This window comes from Carcharhinus amblyrhynchos, chromosome 27 (assembly GCF_965287045.1).
Source record: "Carcharhinus amblyrhynchos chromosome 27, sCarAmb.v2.hapA, whole genome shotgun sequence".
Lineage (NCBI taxonomy): Eukaryota > Metazoa > Chordata > Chondrichthyes > Carcharhiniformes > Carcharhinidae > Carcharhinus > Carcharhinus amblyrhynchos.
The window spans coordinates 40,363,632-40,388,029 of NC_137350.1; the positions used below are offsets into that span (position 1 = coordinate 40,363,632).

General features: G+C 44.6%; 1 protein-coding gene across 3 annotated transcripts in view; it reads left to right on the top strand.

Moving 5' to 3' along the window:
- Nucleotides 1-24,398, top strand: part of smarce1 (SWI/SNF related BAF chromatin remodeling complex subunit E1) — a 71,259-nt gene that overhangs the window by 36,107 nt on the left and 10,754 nt on the right. For all 3 annotated transcript variants that reach the window (XM_080213312.1, XM_080213311.1, XM_080213313.1), the window contains 4 exons: nucleotides 1,488-1,659; nucleotides 18,405-18,577; nucleotides 20,838-20,939; nucleotides 23,123-23,324. In XM_080213312.1, the coding sequence (XP_080069438.1) occupies nucleotides 1,488-1,659; nucleotides 18,405-18,577; nucleotides 20,838-20,939; nucleotides 23,123-23,324 (649 nt within the window). The remainder of the gene's footprint in view (nucleotides 1-1,487; nucleotides 1,660-18,404; nucleotides 18,578-20,837; nucleotides 20,940-23,122; nucleotides 23,325-24,398) is intronic.

Consider the following 24,398-nt stretch of genomic DNA (forward strand, 5'->3'; position numbering starts at 1 on the left):
GTCCCTTTGAAGGAAATTGCTAGCCTTTACTCAGTCCTGAGCAGTTTTCTGTGGGTTCACATCTTTTGAGAAAAGAATTAAGACTATCAGCCCATCAGTCTGGATTTGAACGCTCCTGCTCATGATGAGGGACTTGGGAGCTTTTTTCCAGCCAATTCTCGCATTAAGCTTTGTAAAAATGCAGTATGTTTTGTTATAAGCACATGGTTGGAATTTTGTGTTGTCTTCCCCATGCCCTGCTGGTTTCTGTCAGAATATATTCTTGAGATTTAATCTCTTCGAACACAGAGTGCTACTCACAGAGACCAAAAGAGAAAACGCTGGAAAATCTCAGCAGGTCTTGCAACCTCTAAGGAGAAAAAAGAACTGACGTTTCAATTCCAGATGACTTTGTCAAACTTAATTCTATGATTCAGTGTGATGTTAAGCTCTTGGATAGAATGGAAAGAAACTTTTGCAAAAAATTAATTAATTTGGAGAATAAACTGTATGAAAACATGAAAATATTGTCTCTCTTCAAACAAACTTCCATAATAGAAAATTTATTTGATTCATCTTCCTCTTGGTCCAGGAGATTTTATAGCTCAGCATATGGCAAAGGATAAGTTTCTCTTATGTATGGTTTATGCTGATCTCTCAAAACATTGTATATTTTTACAGTAAAACCAGGCATTTTTGCCTGTGTGAAGCCAAGGGGCTTAACGGAAGCAAGGTTTTGCTCCTTCTAATTGAACTTGTTTAAACTAATGAGCCATGATGCTTCAACCATTTTTTTTAACTGCTTGGCCACATTTCAAACCCTTTCAGTCTTTTATTGTTTTGAATGGTAAAGAGTAATGCTCGTTTACCACTTCAGTTCTCACCCCAGTGCATGTGTGATCACATTTATTTTCAGTGGTATTCGTCAGTAGGGACATACTACAGAAGTAGGAGGAGATTATTCGGTCCTTGGAGCCTGCTCTGCTTTGCAATCGATAAGATCATAGCTGATTTAGTTGTGTTCCAAAGTCTACTTTCCCTGGTCCCTTGTCTCCCTTGTTTCTCCAAAAGGAGCTGGGGGTGGGAAAGGAGGATTCTATATGTTTCAATAAGATCACCCCTCATTTTTTCAGTGGATATAGAGGCTCAAACTTTCTTCATAAGCCCCACATCCCATGAATAAGTCGAGTGAATTTTCTCTGCTTCTGACACATTGCAAGACCGTGAGTGACATCTTGCAACACAAGAAATTAGCGTGCACAACTTCCTGCCTGTGATTCCCCACACAGCAAATTACTGATTTGTCATGTGAAGGCTATCAAAATCCAGTAGGAAGACGGAGAAGGTTGGGAGAGTCACTGCTGTGCCCTCCCCCAAGATGAACTTAGAGTGGATACGTTGTCACCTCGAGATTGCTGTGTGACCTTGGAGTTGAATCATAGACTTCAGGAGGAATGGCTTGCTGTGTTTGGTTGTTCCCACTTTATGGGATTTGCTTCTATTTTCAGGTTGAATACAATGAAGCCATGAAAGCATATCATAACTCACCTGCCTATCTCGCCTATATCAATGCAAAAAGCCGGGCTGAGGCAGCACTTGAGGAAGAGAGTCGCCAACGGCAGTCACGAATGGAGAAAGGAGAGCCTTACATGAGCATCCAGCCAGCTGAGGACCCTGATGGTAAGCACTGCTTATTCACACTGTCTTTTGGGTGTAGATAGAATTTCATTCTACCTTGTAGACTTTAATATTCATGTCAGCTGTCCTCGCAAGCCTACAAAATGCAATAAAAATTGCATTTTGTGACAACTAGGTGACAACCTTAATGGTAAATATAGGTACATAACGATTGGCGTGACAGTTCATGGTACCCACAGAAAGGGAACATAGACATACAGGATGATATCTTTATTAAAAACAAGACCAGTCAGTGGAAATTCCTACATGTTTTTGCACTGATCTTCTCAGTCAATAATGTGTCACCTCCTGTTGCCCCTGCTTTTATAGCTTGTTTCTCCTCCCATCTCATTTCACTGACAGTGTTTCTCTACATTGCCTCATTTTTTTTTCACTACCTGTTACAGTCACCTGTTAGAGACAGGCTGGATTCTCTGAAGAGTGGCTCACCTGACCCTTCAAAGCCTGTCTTCTACCTAATAGCTGAAGTCAGGAATAACATTGTCCATTTTGTCTGGATGAGTATAACCACAGCAACAATAATGGAGCTGTTTAGCTCTACCCAAGATAGAGCAGTTCACAACCCAGATTTGGCCTTCCTCTGGCCCACCAGCTTTCTTGTGGAGTTGCTATTGGTGACTTTGGGCTGGTGTTCCTACTCTTGATTATTCTGAAGCCTACCTTTACAAAAGAGTGTTGCTCCTCTCCCTAGTATCACAGGAACAGATCAAGTACTGGACCAGTCAGGATCCACAGCAGTCTAAAGTGAGGAACAAGATGATAATGGATTGGGCTCTGAAGAGATGAAACCATATTTTATATGAAAAGATGAGATGAGTTGCCAAGTTGCCATCATACTTTGGAGAGCCAGAGTAGTCCTCCCAGTATCAGGGAGAGAGTTGCTCCTAGCTGAGTTGCAAAGTGCTCATCTGGATGTATCTAAGATGAAGATGCTGGCAAGGAGATGGGTGCCTGGTGTTGATGCCGACACAGTGAGCCTGGTCAAGCACTATGAACAGTGCTAATTGCAACAAAGGTTGCCTGCTGGAGCCTCATTGACTCCTTGAGAGTGGCCTGGCTGCTCATTGGTATTGAATCCATATTGATGATGTTAGCCCATTCATGGGCACAGTGTTTCTGCTGATTGCTAATGCACATTCAAAACGGATGGTAGTGTGTGAGGTGAAGTCTCTGACATAGCACTGTACAGTTGAGCGATTTACGCCAATTATTTTCCGGCCATGGAATCATAGAATCATACAGTGCATAAGAAGCCCTTCGGCCCATTGAGTCTATGCCTGACCTCCCACCTAATTCCATTTACCAGCACTTGTCCCATAGCCCTGAATGTTATGATGTGTCAAGTGCTCATCCAGATACTTCTTAAATGATGTGAGACATCCTGTCTCCCAGGCAGCACATTCTAGACCATCATCCTCTGGGTAGAAAGGTTTTTCCTCACATGCCCCCACTCCCAAATCTCCCATCCCTCACCTTGAACCTATGTGCCCTCATGACTGACCTTTCAACTAAGTGGAACAGCAGCTGCTATCCACTCTGTCCAGGCCCTGCATAATCCCTCAAGTCATTCAGGTCTGATAATGGAGCAGCTTTCACGAGTGCTGAATTACAGAATTTCACCGCCCTCCATGGTCTAAAGCACATCAGGAATGCACCTTACCATCAAGCATTCAATGGACAGCTGAACAAGCCAGCCAGACCTTTAACTCTGGCCTAAAGAAGCAATCAGGAGAGATGTTGGAGACCAGGATCTCATGACTCTTTCTGGGCTGTTGGGCCACTCCACATGCAACAACGGGAGTCCTACCAGCAGAATTATTAACGAACAAGATCTCAGAGCGAGACTGAGCCTCGTGTTTCCAAATTTGCCAGAGGGTAGAGGCCAGACAAAGCAGTCAGAAAACAAACCATGATTCATGGCAGTCAACATGGTGGTTTTCAGTGAATGAAGCTGTGTATGTGAGGAATATTGGAAGTGGCTCAAGTTGCGTCTCTGAATTTGTTGTATCCAAAACTGGACCCCAGTCTTATCAAGTGGACGTAGACAGAAAGATCACCCAGAAACGTAGACCATTTTGAGAGAGCAAGAGTTGCCCCAGCAGCCAGTACTGCCATCAGGAGCTATGTCGTCACCTACAAATGTTGTTGATTATCCAAGCACTGAACTATGGTCATTTTGTGGCAGGCACAACTGATATCACCATGGAAACAGATAGAATTGCACTGCCAGTTCCTGAAGAGGCATCTGTGATTGTGGTTTTGGGTGACCACAATCCTGTGGAAGTGCCCAGAAAGAGGAATTACACTGCTCCACAAGGACTTGGAAACCCTCTGAAAGACTTCATGAATTTAGTCAATTATAAATTAACTAGATACTTAATTCTCTTGGACTGTGTAAATTGAGTATTGATATTTGCATGAAAGAACTTAGAGGGGGAGGGCTGTGGTAAATGTCATTTTAAGGATTCATCTTCAGTAACGGTCACATGACCCAGGGAACTAATCAGTGCGCAGGGTGGGGGATCATCCTGGTGATTTTGAGGGGAAAGGGGGACACGATTCTCCCTTTGCGACCCGCAAATTTTCTGGTGGGTCGGGAGATGCATGTCAGCCATTTCACAGGATTTGCACGTGCGTTCCCGATGCATGTGCGTCTCCCAGAACCAGAGAACAGGCCCAGCTGGAAACTGGCAGAAAGAGAGGTAAGTCGTTTTAATTTATTTTAAATGTCATTATCAGCACAGAACTTAACAAGCCCAATAGCATCTCCCACCCCCCCACGAGTATTTCAGTCCGGCGGGGTTTAGATTGGCTCCCCAGATTCGAGGAACTAGCGGGAGACCCTGCTGGAATGAAGGAGGGGCAATTGGGGCTCCCCAGGGGTTTGGGTGGGTGGGTGGGGGGGGGGGGGGGGGCGGTGGTGGGGGGGGGTGGTGGAGGGATGGTGTCTTCTGGGCATGGACACCCTGGCAGTGCTAGCCTGTGTCCCCTGGTACTGCCCAAGGAGCAAAGTGCCCATGGCCAGGGTCATCTTGGCACTGCCCAGCAGGCATTGGGCAGTGCCGAGGAGTGGGGCCTATTGTGCGTGGGGTCTAGGTGGTGATCATTGGGGGTGGGGGGGTTCCCAGTGCCACTTTGCATGGGGATTGGTCTCAGCTGGAGGGAGACCAGCAATCTGGGAGGGTGGTGGTGGTAGGCTTGGGGAGGCGGGGGGTGGGGGGTGGTTGCTGATAGATGATGCAGTGACATGAGTTTTCTCAACCTTGTCTTTCACCTGAGGTGTGGTGACCCTCAGGTTAAATCTCCAGCAGTCAGCTCTTCCCCTTCAAAGGAAAGAGCAGCCTAAGGTCATCTGGGACGAAGGCAACCTTACCTTTACGTAACTCGTGAACCAGATCTTCTGATTTTTTTTTCCTTTAATTTAACTGAGATTTCTAGTCTTTGAGTAGACGGGATCCGTGCTGCTTTTAAGTTTGAGATCTTTGTTCTATTGGAGGATGTATACTGCTTGCTGTGTAAACGCTGCCTCTGTGTTCATTGTCTATTCTGTATTTGTTCTGCTACTAATATTACTTCTGTTACTTGGTACATATCCTATTCAATGCTTCTGCAAAATAACTAGTTCAAACAAAGCAGTGTTTACAATTCCTTTGCCAGTTTTCTGGTCATCTGATGGTTGTGGGTGCAGCATTTGGGTTGAAACTGAGGTTTATAGAACCGAAAGATTCCAGCCTTGGTTCCTGCTAGAGTGGTTTGCAACACCTTCAGGCAGTTTGGACAGGATACTTCACACGGAAATGCTTGAAACAATTGTGATTTAAGCACCTTGAGATGTTTTACTTTGTTGTAGGTGATATATAAAAGCTGTTGTGGTAAGGAATGTCAAGGGTGGGTGGTGGAACAGCAAGAGAGGTTTAAGCAGGGAAGGGCAGAATAAGGAGCCTAAGCAAGTGAAGAAATGGCCTCATGAAGGGGGATGTAGCTGATGGGATGCACAGCACATAGAAACAGAGCCACAACATGGGAGGAACTTTCAGAGATGGGGTGAGACTAGGAGTTTGGGGGCCAGTGTCATTTCCTTCATCACTTTAGGATGGTATGATGGTATTTCCCTATGTAAAAGTCTAGTTGTCAAGTTCCTAATTTTTTTTCTCTCTCCCCCAGCCTCCAAAAAGAAGCTCTTTGTTATGTCCTTGTGCTATGCACCAGTCGCTGTTTAAACATGAAAGCAGATCTCTGCTGTTAAACATTCCCGAACACATTACTCAATGGTGCAGTGGGGTGACTTTGGATATAAACTAATCGTAAATTTTGCCAAATAATTTTGTTCAATGCTTTTGCAATATAATTGCCCTGTTTGGACTCGTTATAAATTCCTTTAGGACCAGCACATGATTTGACATGTGTCTTACAGTTATTGGTCTCCATCATCATCAGGAACAACACTGATGTGGAATAGCCAAGATTGTATCATCTTACTTGGCACTTCCCTTCCTTGAAGAACTATTTTTATGTAACAAATACAAATTTAATTTCCTTCCCAAAGCAAAGGTGGATGTCTTGGTGATTCTTCGAGCCGCTGATATACTTGGTTCCGGAAAATCATATCCACCTCCTTGGCACTGATAGTATTTTCAGTATTTTTTGGAATTTGCCAAGCTTGCCTGATACACTGATAGCTGCTAATTGTTTTTCACAAAGAAGTGTTTGACTGCTTTAACTGCCCCTCCCTCTCCCAGGGCTTTTTGATGTAACACGTCATTCATGCATCGTTGTGGGGATTGAAGTTCTTTAAAATGGAGGCAGCACCTGGCTCTAGTTAACCATTTCTAATCTTAACCCCAGGGTTTTGAGAGCTGTATTTTAACCTCATTCAAAAGGAACAGGCAGGATTTGGTGATGTTATTGAGATTATGCCCACATGACAAAATGCAACAATCATCCCCCCTCCCCCCATGTCAGTGGGACAGGAGCTGCAGAAATACTATACTGCTCTGGATTTTTCAGTGCTGAGCAAAAGTATATCCAGTGATAAGGAAAGAATGTAGGAAAAGGGATAATCAGCCATGGATATCTAAGGAAATACAGAAGGGCACCAAATTGAAAGAAGATGCACACAAAGTGGCAAAAGATTAGTGGGAAACTAAAGGATTGGGAAATCTTTAAAGCATAACCGAAAGTCATGAAAAAACTATAAAGAAAAGAAAGATTATGAGAGTAAACTAGCTCAGAATTTAAAAAGAGATAGCAAAACTTTCTACAAATATATAAAATGAATAAGAGTGTCATAGTCATAGAGATTTACAGCATGGAAACAGGCCCTTCGGCCCAACTTGTCCATGCCGCCCTTTTTTTGTTTAAAACTCCTAAGCTAATCCCAGTTGCCTGCATTTGGCACATATCCCTCTATACCCATAGAACATAGAACAGTACAGCACAGTACAGGCCCCTCGGCCCTCAGTGTTGTGCTGAGCTACGTCCAAACTCGAGATCAAGCTCCCCACTCCCTATCATTCTCGTATGCTCCATGTGCCTATCCAATAACCGCTTGAAGGTTCCTAAAGTGTCCAACTCCACTATCACAGCAGGCAGTGTATTCCACACCCCAACCACACTGAGAGAAAAACCTACCTCGGACATCTCTCCTATATCTCCCACCATTAACCTTATAGTTATGCCCCCTAGTAACAGCTACATCCACCTGCGGAAATAGTCTCTGCACGTTCACTCTATCTATCCCCTTCATCATCTTATAAACCTCTCATCCTCCTCTGCTCTGAAGAGAAAAGCCCCAGCTCCCTCAACCTTTCCTCATAAGACCTACCCTCCAAACCAGGCAGCATCCTGGTAAATCTCCTCTGCACTCTCTCCAATGCTTCCACATCCTCCTTATAGTGAGGTGACCAGAACTGAACACAATATTCCAAATGTGCTCTCACCAACATCTGGTGTAGTTGCAGCATAACCCCACTCAAACCCTCTGTTAATAAACACCAACACACTTATAAGCCTTCTTCACGACTCCCTCCATTTGAGAAGCAACCTTCAGAGATACGTGGATATGAACCCCAAGATCTCTCTGTTCTTCCACATTCCTCAGAAGCCTGCCATTGATCCTGTAATCCGCATTCAAGTTTGTCCTACCAAAATGAATCACCTCACACTTATCAGGGTTAAAATCCATCTACTGCTTTTCTGCCCAGCTCTGCATCCTATCAATATCTCTTTGCAGCCTGCAAGAGCCCTCCACCTCATCCACTACTCCACCGATCTTGGTGTCATCAGCAAATTTACTAACCCACCCTTCAGCCCCCTCTTCCAAGTCAATGATAAAAATCACAAATAGCAGAGGACCGACCCAGCACTGACTCCTGTGGTACATCCCTGGTAACTGGCCTCCAGCCTGAACATTTTCCTTTCACCACCACTCTCTGTCTTCTATGAGACAGCCAGTTAATTATCCAATCGGCCAAATTTCCTTCTATCCCACACCTCCTTATCTTCATGAGCCTACCATGGGGAACCTTATCAAACGCCTTATTAAAATCCGTGCATACGACATCAATTGCTCTATCTTCATCTACACACTTAGTTACCTCCTCAAAGAATTCAATCAATTTTGTGAGGCAGGACTTACCATTCACAAAACCAAGCTGACTATCCTGAATTAAACTGCATCTTTCCAAATGGTCATAAATCCTATCTGTCAGGACTATTTCCATTAACTTACCAATCACCAAAGTAAGACTAACTGGCCTATAATTACCAGGATCATTCCTATTTCCTTTCTTGAAGAGAGAAACAACATTCGCCACTCTCTAGTCCTGTGGCACAATCCCCTTGGACAGTGAGGACCCAAAGATCAAAGCTAAAGGCTCCGCAATCTCATCCCTTGCCTCCCAAAGTATTCTAGGATGTATCCCATCTGGCCCAGGGGACTTATCGACTCTCAGGTTTTTCAAAATTGCTAATGCATCTTTCCTCAGAACATCTACCTCCTCCATCCTATCAGCCATGTAATTATCTAAATGCTTTTTCAAAGATAAAATTATACCTGCCTCTACTGCTACCTCTGGCAACTTGTTCCAGACACTCACCACCCTCTGTGTGAAAAAAATTGCCCCTCTGGACACTTTTGTATCTCTCCCCTCTCACCTTACATAAGAACATAAGAAATAGGAGCAGGAGTAGGCCATCTAGCCCTTCGAGCCTGCCCCGCCATTCAATAAGATCATGGCTGATCTGTCGTGTCTCAGTTCCACGTTCCCGCCCTCTCCCCATAACCCTTAATCCCTTCGCTTATCAAAAACCCATCAACCTGCGTCTGAAAAATATTTAGCGAGGCAGCCTCCACCACCTCAATGGGCAGAGAATTCCAGAGATTCACCACCCTTTGAGTGAAGAAGTTCCTCCTCAACTCCGTTCTAAACCGCCCCCCCTTTATCTTGAGGCTGTGCCCCCTAGTCCTACTGCCTACCTTAGGCAGTAAGTCCTACCTTAAACCTATGTCTGCTAGTTTTAGACTTCCCTACTTTTGGGAAAAGATATTGACTATCTACCTTGTCTATGCCCCTCATTATTTTGTAGACCTCCATAAGGTCACCTCTCAGCCTCCTATGCTGCAGAGAGAAAAGTCCCGGTCTATTCAGCCTCTCCTTATAACTCAATCCATCAAGTCCCAGTATCATTCTAGTAATTTTTTTCTGCACTCTTTCTAGTTTAATATCCTTTCTATAATAGGGTGACCAGAATTGTACACAGTATTCCAAGTATGGCCTTAGCAATACCTTGTACAACTTCAACAAGACGTCCCAACTCTTGTATTCAGTGTTCTGACCGATGAAACCAAGCATGCCGAATGCCTTCTTTGCCACTCTGTCCACCTGTGACTCCACTTTCAAGGAGCTATGATCATGTACCCCTAGATCTCTTTGTTCTGTAACTATCCCCAACTCCCTACCATTAACTGAGTAAGTCCTGCCCTGGTTCAATCTACCAAAATGCACCACCTTGCATTTGTCTAAATTAAACTCCATCTGCCATTCATCAGCCCAGTGACCCAATTGATCAAGATCCCATTGCAATTGGAGATAACCTTTCTCACTATCCACGTGCCACCAACCTTTGTTAAAACATAGAACATTACAGTGCAGAACAGGCCCTTCGGCCCACGATGTTGCGCCGACCAGTTAAAAAACAATGACCCTCTAACCTAAACCAAACCCTTTCCATCCATAAACCTATCCACAGATCTCTTAAACGCCCCCAAACTAGGCGCATTTACAACTGCAGCAGGCAGGGCATTCCAATCCCTCACCACCCTCTGGGTAAAGAACCTACCCCTGACATCCGTCCTATAACTACCACCCCTTAATTTAAAGCTATGCCCCCTCGTGCTAGCTTTCTCCATCCGAGGAAAAAGGCTATCACTGTCCACCCTATCTAAACCTCTAATCATCTTATATGTTTCAATAAGGTCCCCTCGTAGCTGCCTTCTTTCTAACGAAAACAACCTCAAATTCCTCAGTCTCTCCTCATAGGACCTCCCCCCCCATACCAGGCAACATCCTGGTAAACCTCCTCTGCACCCTCTCCAAAGCCTCCACATCCTTCCTATAATGTGGGGACCAGAACTGCACACAATACTCCAAATGTGTATCCACCAGAGTTGTGTACAGTTGCAACATGACACTGCGGCTCCTAAATTCAATACCAATAAACGCCAAGACACCGTATGCCTTCCTAACAACCCTATCTACTTGATTCCCAACTTTCAGGGATCTATGTACACATACACCTAGATCCCTCTGTTCATCCACACTATTCAGAGTCCTACCGTTAGCCCTATACTCTACACATCCGTTATTCCTGCCAAAGTGAATTACCTAACACTTTTCCGCATTAAACTCCATCCTCCACCTCTCGGCCCAGCTCTGCAACTTGTCCAAGTCTCCCTGTAGACTAAGACACCCTTCCTCACTATCTACCACACCTCCGACTTTGGTGTCATCAGCAAATTTACTAATCCACCCAACTATACCCTCATCCAGATCATTTATAAAAACTACAAACAGCAGTGGCCCCAAAACAGATCCCTGAGGCACACCACTCGTAACTGAACTCCATGTCAAATACTTACCATCAACCACCACCCTCTGTCTCCTATCCGTCAGCCAATTCCTAATCCAATTTCCTAAATCACCCTCAATCCCATACATCTGCAATTTCTGCAGAAGCCTTCCATGGTGAACCTTATCAAACGCCTTACTAAAGTCCATATATACCACGTCAACTGCCTTACCCCCATCCACCTCTTTGGTCGCTTTCTCAAAAAACTCAATAAGGTTAGTAAGGCACGACCTACCCTCCACAAAACCATGCTGACTATCTCCAATCAGTTCATTACTCTCCAAATAACTATAAATCCTATCCCTAATAATTTTTTCTAAAACCTTGCCCACAACAGAAGTAAGACTCACCGGTCTATAATTCCCGGGGAAGTCTCTGTTCCCCTTCTTAAACAATGGGACAACATTCGCTAACCTCCAATCTTCTGGCACTATACTGGTGACCAACGACGACCTGAAGATCAGAGCCAGAGGCTCTGCAATTGCCTCCCTTGCCTCCCAGAGAATCCTAGGGTAAATCCCGTCCGGCCCAGGGGACTTATCTATTTTCAAACCCTCAAGAATAACTAGCACATCCTCCTTATCAACTGCAATACGGTCCAGTTTACAACCCTGTAACCCAGTGTTCTCCACAGCTACATTTATGTCCCCCTGCGTGAACACCGAAGAGAAATATTGGTTCAATGCCTCTCCAACCTCTTCCGGTTCCACACATAAATTCCCACTGCTGTCTCTAACTGGCCCTAATCTTGCCCTAACCAACCTTTTGTTCTTAACATATCTATAGAACGCCTTAGGATTCTCCTTAATCCTATCAGCCAAAGTCTTCTCATGTCTTTTAGCCCTTCTTAACTCTCTCTTTAACTCCCTCCTAGCCAATCTAAAGCTTTCTAGTGCACTACCTGAGCCCTCAAGTCTCATCCGGACATAAGCCTCCTTTTTCTTTTTAACCAGCGAATCAACTTTCCTAGTGCACCATGGTTCCCTAGCTTGACCAATTCCTCCTTGCCTGACAGGGACATACATATCAAGGACTCGCAGTAGCTGCTCCTTGAAAAAACTCCACATTTCGGACGTTCCGAGACCCTGTAGTCTCCTAGTCCAACCTATGCTTCCTAATTCTCTCCTAATAGCCTCGTAATTACCCTTCCCCCCAGCTAAAACTACTGACCCGAGGTTCATGCCTATCCCTTTCCATCACTGAGGTGAACGTAACAGAATTGTGGTCACTATCACCAAAATGCACCCCAACTTCCAAGTCTAGCACCTGGTCTGGCTCATTTCCCAGCACCAAATCCAATATAGCCTCACCTCTAGTTGGCCTATCAACATACTGAGTCAAGAAACCTTCCTGCACACTTTGTACAAAAACTGACCCCTCTAATGAGCTAGAGGTATAGCTATTCCAATCAATATTAGTAAAGTTAAAGTCCCCCATAACAATTACCCTATTACTTTCACTCCTATCCAGGATCGTCTCTGCAATCCTTTCCTCAACCTCTCTAGAACTTTTAGGAGGTCTGTAAAAGACTCCCAACAGGGTGACCTCTCCTCTCCTATTTCTAACCTCAGCCCATACTACCTCAACAGACAAATCCTCATCAAACTTCCTCTCTGACACCGTGATACAATCCTTGACTAATAATGCTACCCCTCCCCCCCCTTCTACCTCCTTCTCTACTCCTACTGAAGCATTTGAACCCCGGAACCTGCAACAACCATTCCTGACCCTGCTCTATCCATGTCTCTGAAATGGCCACAACATCAAAGTCCCAGGTACTGATCCATGCTGCAAGTTCATCCACTTTATTGCGAATACTCCTCACATTAAAGTATTCACATTTCAAACCCTGCTCCGCTTCACCCCCACGATGCCGTGCATTGCAGTCCCCATCTATGCCCCCCTCACTTTCACCCCCCCTCCTCAGGACCCCACCCCCCCTCTGAATCAGTTTAAACCCCCCTGCATAGCCTTAGCAAATTTTCCCCCCAAGATGTTGGTTTCCCTCTGATTCAGGTGTAGACCATCACTCCTGTAGAGGTCCCACCTTCCCCAGAATGAGCCCCAATTGCTCAAGAACCTGAACCCCTCCCTCCTGCACCATCCCCTCAGCCACGAGTTCAAACTTTCTCTCTCTCTGTTCCGCTCTACACTATCCCGTGGCACAGGCGAGAGTCCCGAGGTAACCACCCTGTCCGACTTGGCCTTAAGTTTCCACCCCAACTCCATAAATTTCTGCTTAATATCCCCTTCCCTTAACCTCCCTATGTCATGCGTCCCCACATGAACTATGACTTGGGGTTGATCCCCCTCACCCTTAAGAGTCCTGAACACCCTCTCTGAAACATCCCGGACCCCAGCCCCTGGGAGGCAACACACCAGCCCTGAGTCCCTACCATTACCTCTGACTCTCCTATCCGTCCCCCTAACTGTGGAGTCCCCAATCACTAGGCCCGATCTTTTACATCCCCTAACCACCTGAGCCTTCACAACAGGCTCACCTCCAGAGACCTGCTCCGTTTGGCAATCTCCAGTTGATTCCTCCTCAACTGTAGCCTCCAGGACCGAAAACCTATTTTGGAGGGGAACAGCCCCAGGGGATTGTCCCCCCAATTGCTTCTTTCCCCTCTTCCTGGCAGTTACCCAAGACTCATTTCTAGGAGTGACTATCTCCTTGTAACTCCTATCTATGTCTGCCTCAGCCTCCCGAATTATCCGGAGTTCCTCCAATTCCAACTCCAGCTCCTTAACACGCTTCTCCAGAAGCTGCAATTGTATACACTTCCTACAGGTAAAATCAGCAGAAACACTACTGATGTCCCTCACCACATACATACCACAGGACGTGCAGCTTACTGCCTGAACTGCCATCCCTGAAACAATTTCCAGCAGAAAAGAAAAGAAAAACAACAAAAAAAAACTTCCCACACACTTATAATTAGGTTAGAGGAGGTGGGAGGGTGGGATTCTCTACCAGTGTAGAGGATCGGGTCCCCTCTTTGTGCCAATTTATAGGGTTGGAGACCCAAAAAAAAACTACAAATACCGGTAAGCGTCCTAGTGACGACTTCCGGTTTCGAACTAATTCAAAAAAAAGAAAAAAAAACCACTGCTACTCGCGACTTTAAACTAGAAATAAAAGTTAAAAAATATAAACAAGAAAATGTACCTTACTCGCGACCTCCACACACGCCCAAAAATCACTGCCTCTTGATGCTGCTCCACAGGAACAATGAAGGTAAAGGTTACCTTTGTTAAGGTAAACATTGGTCCTTTAGTGGATGAGAAGGGTTATTTAATAACAGGAAATCAGGAAATAACTGAGGCATTGAACGAGTATTTTGTGTCGGTCTTCACAATGGAAAACACAAATAACGTGCCAAAAATTGATGACAAGTGAGGACCTAGAAACTATCATTATCACTAAAGAAGCACTGTTGGACAACCTAATGGAGCTAAAGGTAGACAAGTCTCCTGGGCCTGATGGAATGCATTCCGGGATACTAAAAAAGATGACAGGGGAAATAGCAAATGCACTTGTGATAATGTATCAAAATTCGCTGGACTCTGGAGCAGTTCCGGCAGATTGGAAAACAGCAAACGTGACGCCACTGCTTAAAAAAGTAGGTAGACAAAGGCAGGTAACTAACTATAGGCCAGTTAGCTTAACTTCTATAGTGGGGAAAATGCTTGAATCTATTATCAAGGAAGAAATAGCGAGACATCTGGATATAAATTGTTCCATTGGGAAGACGCAGCATGGGTTCATGAAAGGCAGGTCATGTTTAACTAATTTTGTGGAATTCTTTGAGGACATTACAAATACGGTGGACAATAGAGAACCAGTGGATGTGGTGTATTTGGATTTTCAGATGACGTTTGACAAGGTGCCTCACTGAAGGCTGCCGCAAAAGATAAAGATGGTCACTGTTACCATGGGATCCAGGCTGGAGCTGCTGGACCCTCGGAGCTGGAACGTGGCGAAGATCCCACTGGAGACCGTCCAGGAGAGGCTGTGGCGGTGGGGCCTCCAGGACCCCTGAACCTGCAGTGATGCCTGGTGGTTCGTTGGAGGCTTTGCTAGACCGATTGCCTTCAGTGATATCTTCTTTTGAGGCTTCAAGTAGGGATTTGCAGCTTTTGTTGTGGCTCTGAGTGTTGAATATGCCCTGTTTTCTCCAAGAAGAATGAAGACCAAAGAACATTGAAATTCTGCGGAACTTCAGCATCACCCCACCTTTCCACTTTGAATGGGCTGTAACTCGTGCATGGGACAAATAGCAAACCTTTTATTGAATAAAATAATGTATTGAATCTTTTTAAAAAAAGATAAAAATGCATGGTGTTACGGACAATGTTTCAGCATGAAAGGAGGATTTGTTAACTAACAGAAAGCAATGAGTGGGTGTAAATGGGTGTTTTTCTTGTTGGTGATCAGTGACTAGTAGTGTGCCTCAGGGATCAGTGTTGGGACCGCAGTTGTTACAATTTACCTAGGTGGTTTGGAGCTGGGTGCCAAGTGTAGTGTATCAAAGTTCACAGATGGTGATACTAAGATGAGTGACAGAGCAAAGTGTGCAGAGGATGCTGAAAGTCTGCAAAGGGATATAGATAGTCTAAGTGAGTGGTTAAGGGTTTGGGAGATTAAGTACAATGTTGGTAAATGTGAGGTCATTCCTTTTTGACATTTACTATTTTGTTTAGTCTCTGTTAGCCTCACCTGCGCAGTGTAGGGTTTGTCAGGGAGAAACTGCTATCCATGCTGTATCAGATTGAGAGTAATTGTCAAAAGAACCAGAGGGAAGATGAGAATTATTTTTGCACTACCTGTTGTGATCTGGAATGAGCTGTGTAATAGGATGATGGAAGCAGATTCACTAGTAGATTCAAAAGACAATTGGATAAGTTCTTGAAAAAGGAATATTTTGCAGAGCTACAGGGACTGAGCAGGGGAATGGGGTTAATTGGGGTCACTCATTCAATGAATTGGCACAGTACGATGGTCTAAATGGCCACTTGTGTTTAAGATCAGGGCTTGATTTAATGGAGATCTTTAATGAGGGATCTTGCCCACCTTCTGGAGAGCCAGTGTTACTTCTTTTCAGGAAGGCCCACTGTATTAAATGCACAGTAAGATGTCTCACAACACCAGGTTAAAGCCCAACAGGTTTACTGGTATCATGAGCTTTCAGAGCGTTGCTCCTTCATCAGGCTCCACTCATCTGATGAAGGAGCAGCACTCCCAAAGCTCGTGATTCTAAATAAACCTGTTGGACTTTAACCTGGTGTTGTGAGATTTCTTACTGTGCCCACCCCAGTCCAACTCAGGCATCTCCACATGTATTAAGTGCAACTCAGGTTCTTAACTGGTAATCATAATCTGATGAAGGAGCAGCGATCCTAAAGCTCATGCTACCAATAAATCTGTTGGACCTCAACCTGGTGTTGTGAGACTTCTAACTGGGTAATGGTAGGCCTTCCCTGGGATCAGAGAGCCAGTGATGCAGTGGCCACTGTTGGTGTGACACCTACCCAAGGCTTGCTTGTGTGTGTGTGTGTGTGTGTGTGTGTGTGTGTGTGTGTAATTTGTCTTTATATAGATAAATTTAATAATTCTTTCAATGGTACTCTCGGAAAGTGCTACAGTATTTCAGAGGTAAGAAGGACATGGAGAGTGGTAACAGTCCTGGATTGGAAATGGTTGGAGGAAAAACAAGGGAATCACCTCAGAAAATGTTGAAATTACTTAGTAAGTCAGGCAGCATCTGTAGAGAAAGAAATAGACAATATTTTGGGTCAATAACCTCAGTTGGTAACTGATGTTCTGTTCAGACAGGTGAGAACAGTTCGGGGTGACCAAGTCAATGGGTCTGAGTGGGTCAGAGGATTTGCTGCAATTTGCAGGGTTTGCCCTCACCTAGGGTGCAATGCATCCATTGCCAGCAGGCACCTTTGTCATTAAGACAGGGTTTCACTCTATGAATGTCCAGATATTTTGTGACCACAGGACCCACATTTCACAGCCTATGCGAGGTACCCTGGCAACTCCCATGATGCTGATGCACTGAGACACTCAAGTGCCAAGAATCCTCATAGTTCCAGCTTGCCCTGGCAGGTGGTTGCTTCATGACAAGGGGCATCTTTTGAAAAGGTGGCTGATAATGCCTCTTGGGCACATGAGGACAGAGGCAAAGGAGAAATACATTTGCTGCCAGATCACCACAAGGACGGTGATGGAGAGGATCTGCTGCTGGAAATGAGGCCCCAACACCTGGAATGCTCCATCCTGCAATATCCACCAGAATATGTCGCTCATCATCCTTGTCTGCTGAGCTCTGCAAAGTTTTGCTCTTCTCAGGGAACAACCACTGGACCAGGAGGGCATCCAGCATTTACCATCTAATTGGGGGCAGCATGGTGGCACAATGCTGCCTCGCATGTTGGGGACCTGGATTCGATTCCTGGCTTGGGTCACTGTCTGTGCGAAGTCTGCATAGGTTTCCTCTGGGTGCTTCAGTTTCCTCCCGCACGCCAAAGATGTGCAGATCTGTTTAATTGGCCATGCTAAATTGTCCCTTAGCGTCAGGGATATTAGGGTAAATATGAGAGGTTACGGGGAAGGGGCCTGGGTGGGATTGTTGTCGGTGCAAGCATGATAGGCCGAATGGCCTCCTCCTGCACTGCAAGAATTCTGTGATTTACTAGTTCTAATTGACAACTCCATCTGCCTCAGACTCGGCATGGTCCTGGTCTCTGATACTCCTCCGACTGCCAGCATCCAGGGCACTCCATGCTTCCACCATCTGCTCAAGAGACTGCAATGTACCTCACCACTGTGCCATACCAACTGAGCTAACACACTATTGCGCACCGATGTGCCAGTGTCTGTGCTGGTGCTGGGAGAGGGTGCTCCACTGTCAATAGAGGGCTGCTGGCCTCCTGGCTGGATCTGGTGGTGTCAAAGCTCTGTTTCTCTCTCCACAGATACTGCCTGAACTGCAGAGTGTTTCCAGCATTCTCTGTGTCATTATCAGATTGCCAGCAAAGTTTTATCACTTTAACCTTCCATCAGACCAAATTTGCCTGGCCCTAACCATTTGCTGTAACTGAGGAAGAATAGAATTGGGTTCAGGACTGTTGAATGGGGTCCATTTTGTCCTTTAGTGTACTTATGCCCCTTGGCCCAGATTGCAACCAATGGAAATCGGGCAGATTTGGTAGAAGGTTGAAGTGTTAAAATTCTGATTCAAACCTCCAACCCATTCACTTGCGGTTTTAATGGAGGAGGAGCAGCAGGCAGGCAGTCTGCTTTGAAGGGGTCATTGCTATTTTAACTGAAAGTGAGCAAGCATCATTGTGATCTCTGTTTTGAACATAACTGAAAGGCTGGTTTCCCAAGCCTCAAGAAACTTAAATTGTTGAAATTTACAATATATACAATAAATTTCAAATGCACAACAGTTGTTAGTTTTGTTAACCTGATCAATGTTCATGTGAATTTCGATTGTGAGAGGAATTGAGAAACTTTTCGCAGCTAATCATTCTAGTTTCTTTTGCACCTGCGTTGTGCTAACTTTCTTCTTTCCCAATCCTCTCAGATTATGATGATGGCTTTTCAATGAAGCACATTTCTGCAGCACGATTCCAGAGAAACCACCGTTTGATTAGCGAGATTCTTAGCGAGAGTGTGGTCCCAGATGTCCGATCTGTGGTGACAACAGCACGAATGCAGGTTTTAAAACGACAGGTGCAATCGCTGATGGTTCACCAGGTAATGGAGTGAATGCTGTGTCATGTTTGTCCTTTGCAGTTGGAGCTTTAAGGAAATTGAGTTAATTTACCCAGTGAAATCTTGCCTCACTCTGCACTTCCGGTTAACTTTTCCAATTTATGAATTTCTGTGTCTGCTTTATAATGTAATTTGCCACTGAAACATTTTGTTCTTTCTCTCTACACTAAATAAAGAATAAAACAAAACAAAGAAAATTACAGCACTGGAACAGGCCCTTTGGCTCTCCAAGCCTGCACCGACCATGCTGCCCGACTGCACTAAAACCCTCCACGCTTCCGGGGACCATATCCCTCTATTGCCATCCTATTCTTCTATTTGTTAAGACACCCCTTAAAAGTCACAGCCGCATCTGCTTCCACTACCTCCCTCAGCAACAAGTTCCAGGCACCCACTACTCTTTGTGTAAGAAAATCTACCTCATACATCTCCTTAAAACCTTGCCCCTCGCACCTTTAAACCTATGCCCCCTAGTAATTGACTCTTCCACCCTGGGGAAAAAACTCTCTTGTAGACTTCTATCAGATCGCCCCTCAACCTCTGTTGTTCCAGTGAGAACAGACCAAGTTTCTTCAACCACTCCTCATAGCTCATACCCTCCATATCAGGCAACATCTGGTAAATTTTTCTTGCACCCTCTCCAAAGCCTCAGTGTCCTTCTGGTAGTGTGGCAACCAGAATGGAGCACTATATTCCAACTTCGGCTAACAGGGGTTCTATAAAGCTGCAACATGACTTGGCAATTTTTAAACTCAGTACCCCAACTGATGTAGGCAAGCATGCCTTTTGCCTTCTTGACTATCTTTTCCACCTGTGTTGCCACTTTCAGCGACCTGTGTACCTGTACACCCAGATCCCTTTGCCTATCAATACTCTTAAGGGTTCTGCCATTTACTATATATTTCCTATATATTTCCTATCTGTAGTCGACCTTCCAAAATGCATTACCTCACGTTTGTCCAGATTAAACTCCATCTGTCATCTCTCCGCCCAAGTCTCCAACTGATCTATATCCTATAAACCTCTTTCTTTTCATCTTGTACCTTTTGCCCCTTGTTCCAGACTGCAACCAATGGAAATCAGGCAGATTTGGTAGATTAAAAGTGTTAAAATTCTGATTCAAACCTCATTCTGACCCATTCACTTGGGATTTTAGTGGAGATGGAACAGCAGATAGGCAGTCTGCTTCAGGGAGGTGGTTGCTACTTTAACTGAAAGTGAAGCAGCTGGCATCATTGTGAGTCTCTTATTTGAATGTAACTGAAAGGCTGGGTTTCCCAAGCCTCAGGAAACCTGTCATTTAAACTAAGATGAGGGCTATATGATCAGGAGGTTAAGAGCCTTTTGACCTACCTGCTGTATCGAGCCAATCTGCCTGGGCAACCACCAGTGATGGGCAGCAATCTCTAATGATCGAACCCGCCGCTGTCTCCAATGTATTTCTGATCCCAGACTTCCCTCCTCTCTGTCCAAGGGTTGAAATTTTACTGTGTGGGGGACCTCCAACTTGTGGGTTCTCTGTGCTGTGCCTTACTGATCCTCCTGTTCCTAATGGGTAAGTTAAAGTTCAGTGTAGTTATTTCTGTCTGCCAGGTAGAAACTTTGACCATGGAAGAATGCAGTTGCGCATGAAAGCTATACATCAACATGAATTACTTTAAGAAAAATCTTTAAGCCAATATTTTATATCACTCCCTCTTCTGCTGTCACTCATAGAATCATTGTAGAATCCCTACAGTTCAGCAGAAGCCATTTGGCCCATTGTGTCTGCACCAACCCATCTAGGCCGAACCCAACTAGGTCCAGAGGAAATGGGGCAGATATGGGAAGAATGTGCAGACTCCACACAGACAGTGACCCAAGCTGGGAATTGAACCTGGGTCCCTGGTGCTGTGAGGCAGCAGTGCTGACCACTGTGCTACTGTGCTGACCTCCTGTTGGGATACAGGAACCATAGGTAATAGCAACCCTCCAAAAATCCACATGAATGCCCATTCTGGAATGTTAGCCCTGTTCTACCACCACAGATGCTGCCAGACCTGAGTTCATCCAACATTTTCTGTTTTTATACCACTTAACTGAAGTATTTGTAATTTTTAACCATGCAAAGCAAATCTTGAAAAATACAACTTCTTCAGAAGTTTGGAGATCATTCTTTGTATACCTAACTACTCTCTTCATTTTCAGTCGCATAATTGAACATTCAGTTGATCACCAAATATTTTTAAATGTTTTTGTTTAGCGGAAGTTGGAAGCAGAGCTCCTTCAGATTGAGGAGCGCCATCAAGACAAGAAAAGGAAATTCCTCGAAACTACAGAGTTGTTTAATAATGAACTAAAGCGGGTAAGAATCGATTTGCTCTTGATGAGTTCTAACCATTCAGAAATTAAAATATTTTCTGCATTGAGCTTAGATTTTCCAATGGTGTTAACGCCATAGTTAACTTAGTGTTGAACTGGTGTAAATTGGAAAAGTAATTTGTGAGTATTCAAGCTTTAGGCTGGGGTTGTTCTCCTTAGAGCAGAGAAGGTTGAGGGGGGACCTGATTGAGGTGTACAAAATTATGAGGGACACAGATGGGGTGGATAGGAAGAACCTTTCTCCTTAGTAGAAGGGTCAGTAACTAGAGGGCATAGATTTAAGGTGAGGGGATTTGAGGAAAAGCTTTTTCACCCAGAAGATGTGGGAATCTGGAAGTCACAGTTTGAAAGTCTGGTAGAGATGGGAACCCTGAACATTTAAGAAGCATTTAGATAAAGTACTTTAAACAATGTAGCAATACAAGGCTGTGAACCAAATACCGAAAAATTGAATTAGAATAGATAGGGGCCTGATGGTGGGTGAAATAATTCCTCCAAGGCTAATGTTCCCTCAGCAAACTTAGATTTACTTGCATACTCAGCAACATTCAGACGGGTACTTCGTTGTACAGAGTATAAATCCTGAGTGCCACTAACCCTGACATTACACACTATATACGCAAGCAGGGCTTCTTGATCGGACAAGCTATTTCTGCCTTAATCAGAGAGCTCGTATTCTAAGAGATCCACGTCGTGGGCCTCGTAAGAGTCATTACAGTTGGCGCAGACAGGATGGGCTGAAGGGCCCCTTTTTTAATGCTGTAAAACTCTGACTCTCTAAGCAGACCCTTTACTATTTTGTATAAATTAGCTTGTGCAAAATTTATATGCTCTAAGGTTTAATGTTATGTACTGTTGCACTCACAAAAGCAGACTTTGTACCTAAGCAAGTTGTTGCAGGGGCCTCTGTCTCTACATACAGACAGAGCACTTGGTCATAGTTTTGGCCTCCTGAGTTAGGTGATCGCGGCTGGATCTCTGGTTAGGGCTCAGAATTTCCTTTAGGCTCGGAAAGGGGAAATCGATTGGTATTCAGTCCCCTTGTTCACAATGCATGTGACAAATGTTGGGTAAAGATAGGGTCAGGCGGTGCTGTCATGTCAGTGCAGTGGATTGTTAACCTGCAGCTGTTCATTTGACGATATTGACACATGACTAGTAACTATTAGAAAAAGTTATCTGAGGGTACCTCCACCAACAGGGATCAGTATCTACAGAGGAGAAGATAGTGGATTAAAGATTCTAGAAGGAAAAGAACACTGACCTTGATGGTGTCCTGGTCAACAAGCAAGGGGATTTTTATAATTCTCCCTTACTGTAAGAACCTTCCACTGAGATCCATCAGTCACATTAGTTGAGTTTTGCCCTAGCTGGTGTGTGTGTGTGAGAGAATTAGGGACCAGGACTGAACCTCTTGCCCCCTCCAACCTGAAGAAACTTTCTCATTATGTTCTCAAGACATTAATGCCTTTTTGAGGCAGGTTGTGTCAGTCATGCTCCTGGGAAATTGCAAACCCTCAATCTGCAAAATCAAGCACCTACACTCCACACACACAGATTTGTGCAGTTACATGGAATCCACCAATTCTGACCTCTTGTGCATCTCCGATTTCCTTTGCCCTTCTATTGGTGCAATAAGTAGTCTCACAACACCAGGTTGAAATGCAACAGGTTTACTTGGTAGCATGAGCTTTCGGAGTGCCGCTCCTTCACTCACCTGATGAAGGAGTGGTGCTCCAAAAGCTTGAGCTACCAAATAAATCTGTTGGACTTTAATCTGGTGTTGTGTGACTTCTTACTGTGTCCGCCCCAGTCCAACGTGACAACTCCACATCACCTATTGGTGACTTTGTCTTGAACTATCTATGCCCTGAACTTTGAATTTTTCTCCCCAATCCTCTTTCAACTCTTTCCTTTTAAGGTGCTCCTTAATATCAATCTATTTGTCCAAAACTATTGGTCATCTATTGTGATATCTGATTCATTGTTGAATTGTATCTAATAATGGTAACGGAGCCGCTTTGGGTGTTTTATTGTATTAAAGAAGTTATAAATGCAAGTTGTTGTTGAAAGTATCTTTCTCTGGTGTTGTTGAGATGCTGGATGATATTGATATCTTTGGATTTTTTACAGCTTTTAGTTGTAACTTCCTCTTGTTTTAATTAGTTGTGCAATTTAAAAGTGGAGGTTGACATGGAGAAAATTGCAGCGGAAATCGCTCAGGCTGAAGAGCAGGCCCGCAAGCGTCAGGAAGAACGGGAAAGGGAGGCTGACCATGTCGAACAGCCGCAGAGTAATATACCAGAGGAACCTCCAAGCAGCAGTGAGGCTGACGAGTCCAAAGTAGAGGAGGCCCCAATGGACACAGGTAACAAAATGGCTGGATTACAAAGATACATGAATGTCTCTTTAAAAATTCACTAAGATGTGGCATCACTGATAAGGCCAATGTTTATTACTCATCCTGAGTTGCCCTTGAGAAGACCGTTTTCAACCATTGTAGGTTGTTCAGTAAAGCTTCGGTCACAGTGGCAGCACAGTGGCATAGTTTTTGGCACTGATGCCTCATAGCTTCAGGGACCTGGGTTTGATTCCCGGTTTGGGTCACTGTCTGTATGGAGTCTGCGCATTCTCTCTATGTCTGCGTGGGTTTCCTCCGGGTGCTCTGGTTTTCTCCCACAGTCCAAAGATGTGCGAGTTAGATGTATTGCCATGCTAAATTGCCCCTTAGTGTCCCAGGATGTGTATGTTAGAGGGATTAGCAGGGTAAAGATAGGGGGTTTCAGGGATAGGGCCTGGGTAGGATTGTTGATGGTGCAGACTTGATGGACCAAACGGCCTCCTTCTGCACTGTAGGGTTTCTATGATTTCTCCCATCATGCCGTTAGGGAGGAACTTCCAGGAACAAGCAATGACGAAGGATCAACCGTGTATGTCCAATTGGTTGGTGTGTGAATGACTCCAAGATGGTGTTCTGCATGAACCTGCTGCCCTTTGCCTTCTAGCTGCTGGAGATAGCAGAATTGGGTGATGTCAAAGGCACATGAACAGTTTTCTACAATGCATCCTGTAGATAGTACACGTTGCAGCCATGCTGCATTGTTCGTGAAAGTGCGAACGTTTAAGGTGGTTTGTAACCGACATCGACTATCAAAGTTGCTGCATTCTAACAGTAATGTCAGTGGAATAACTGTGACCTTTAGTAGCCACCTTTTGTGGTTGCTTGGTGTATTGAGAAGGCACTCTCCATTATATACCTGATGGTATGTTAATCAAGACCATGCTTTTTCAGTCAGGGTATAGAAGAAATCCCAATTCAAGACAAATCTGGGTCAGGTGGCTGCCCAGGAATGAGTTGGCTACATAAGAACATAAGAAATAGGAGCAGGAGTAGGCCATCTAGCCCTTCGAGCCTGCCCTGCCATTCAATAAGATCATGGCT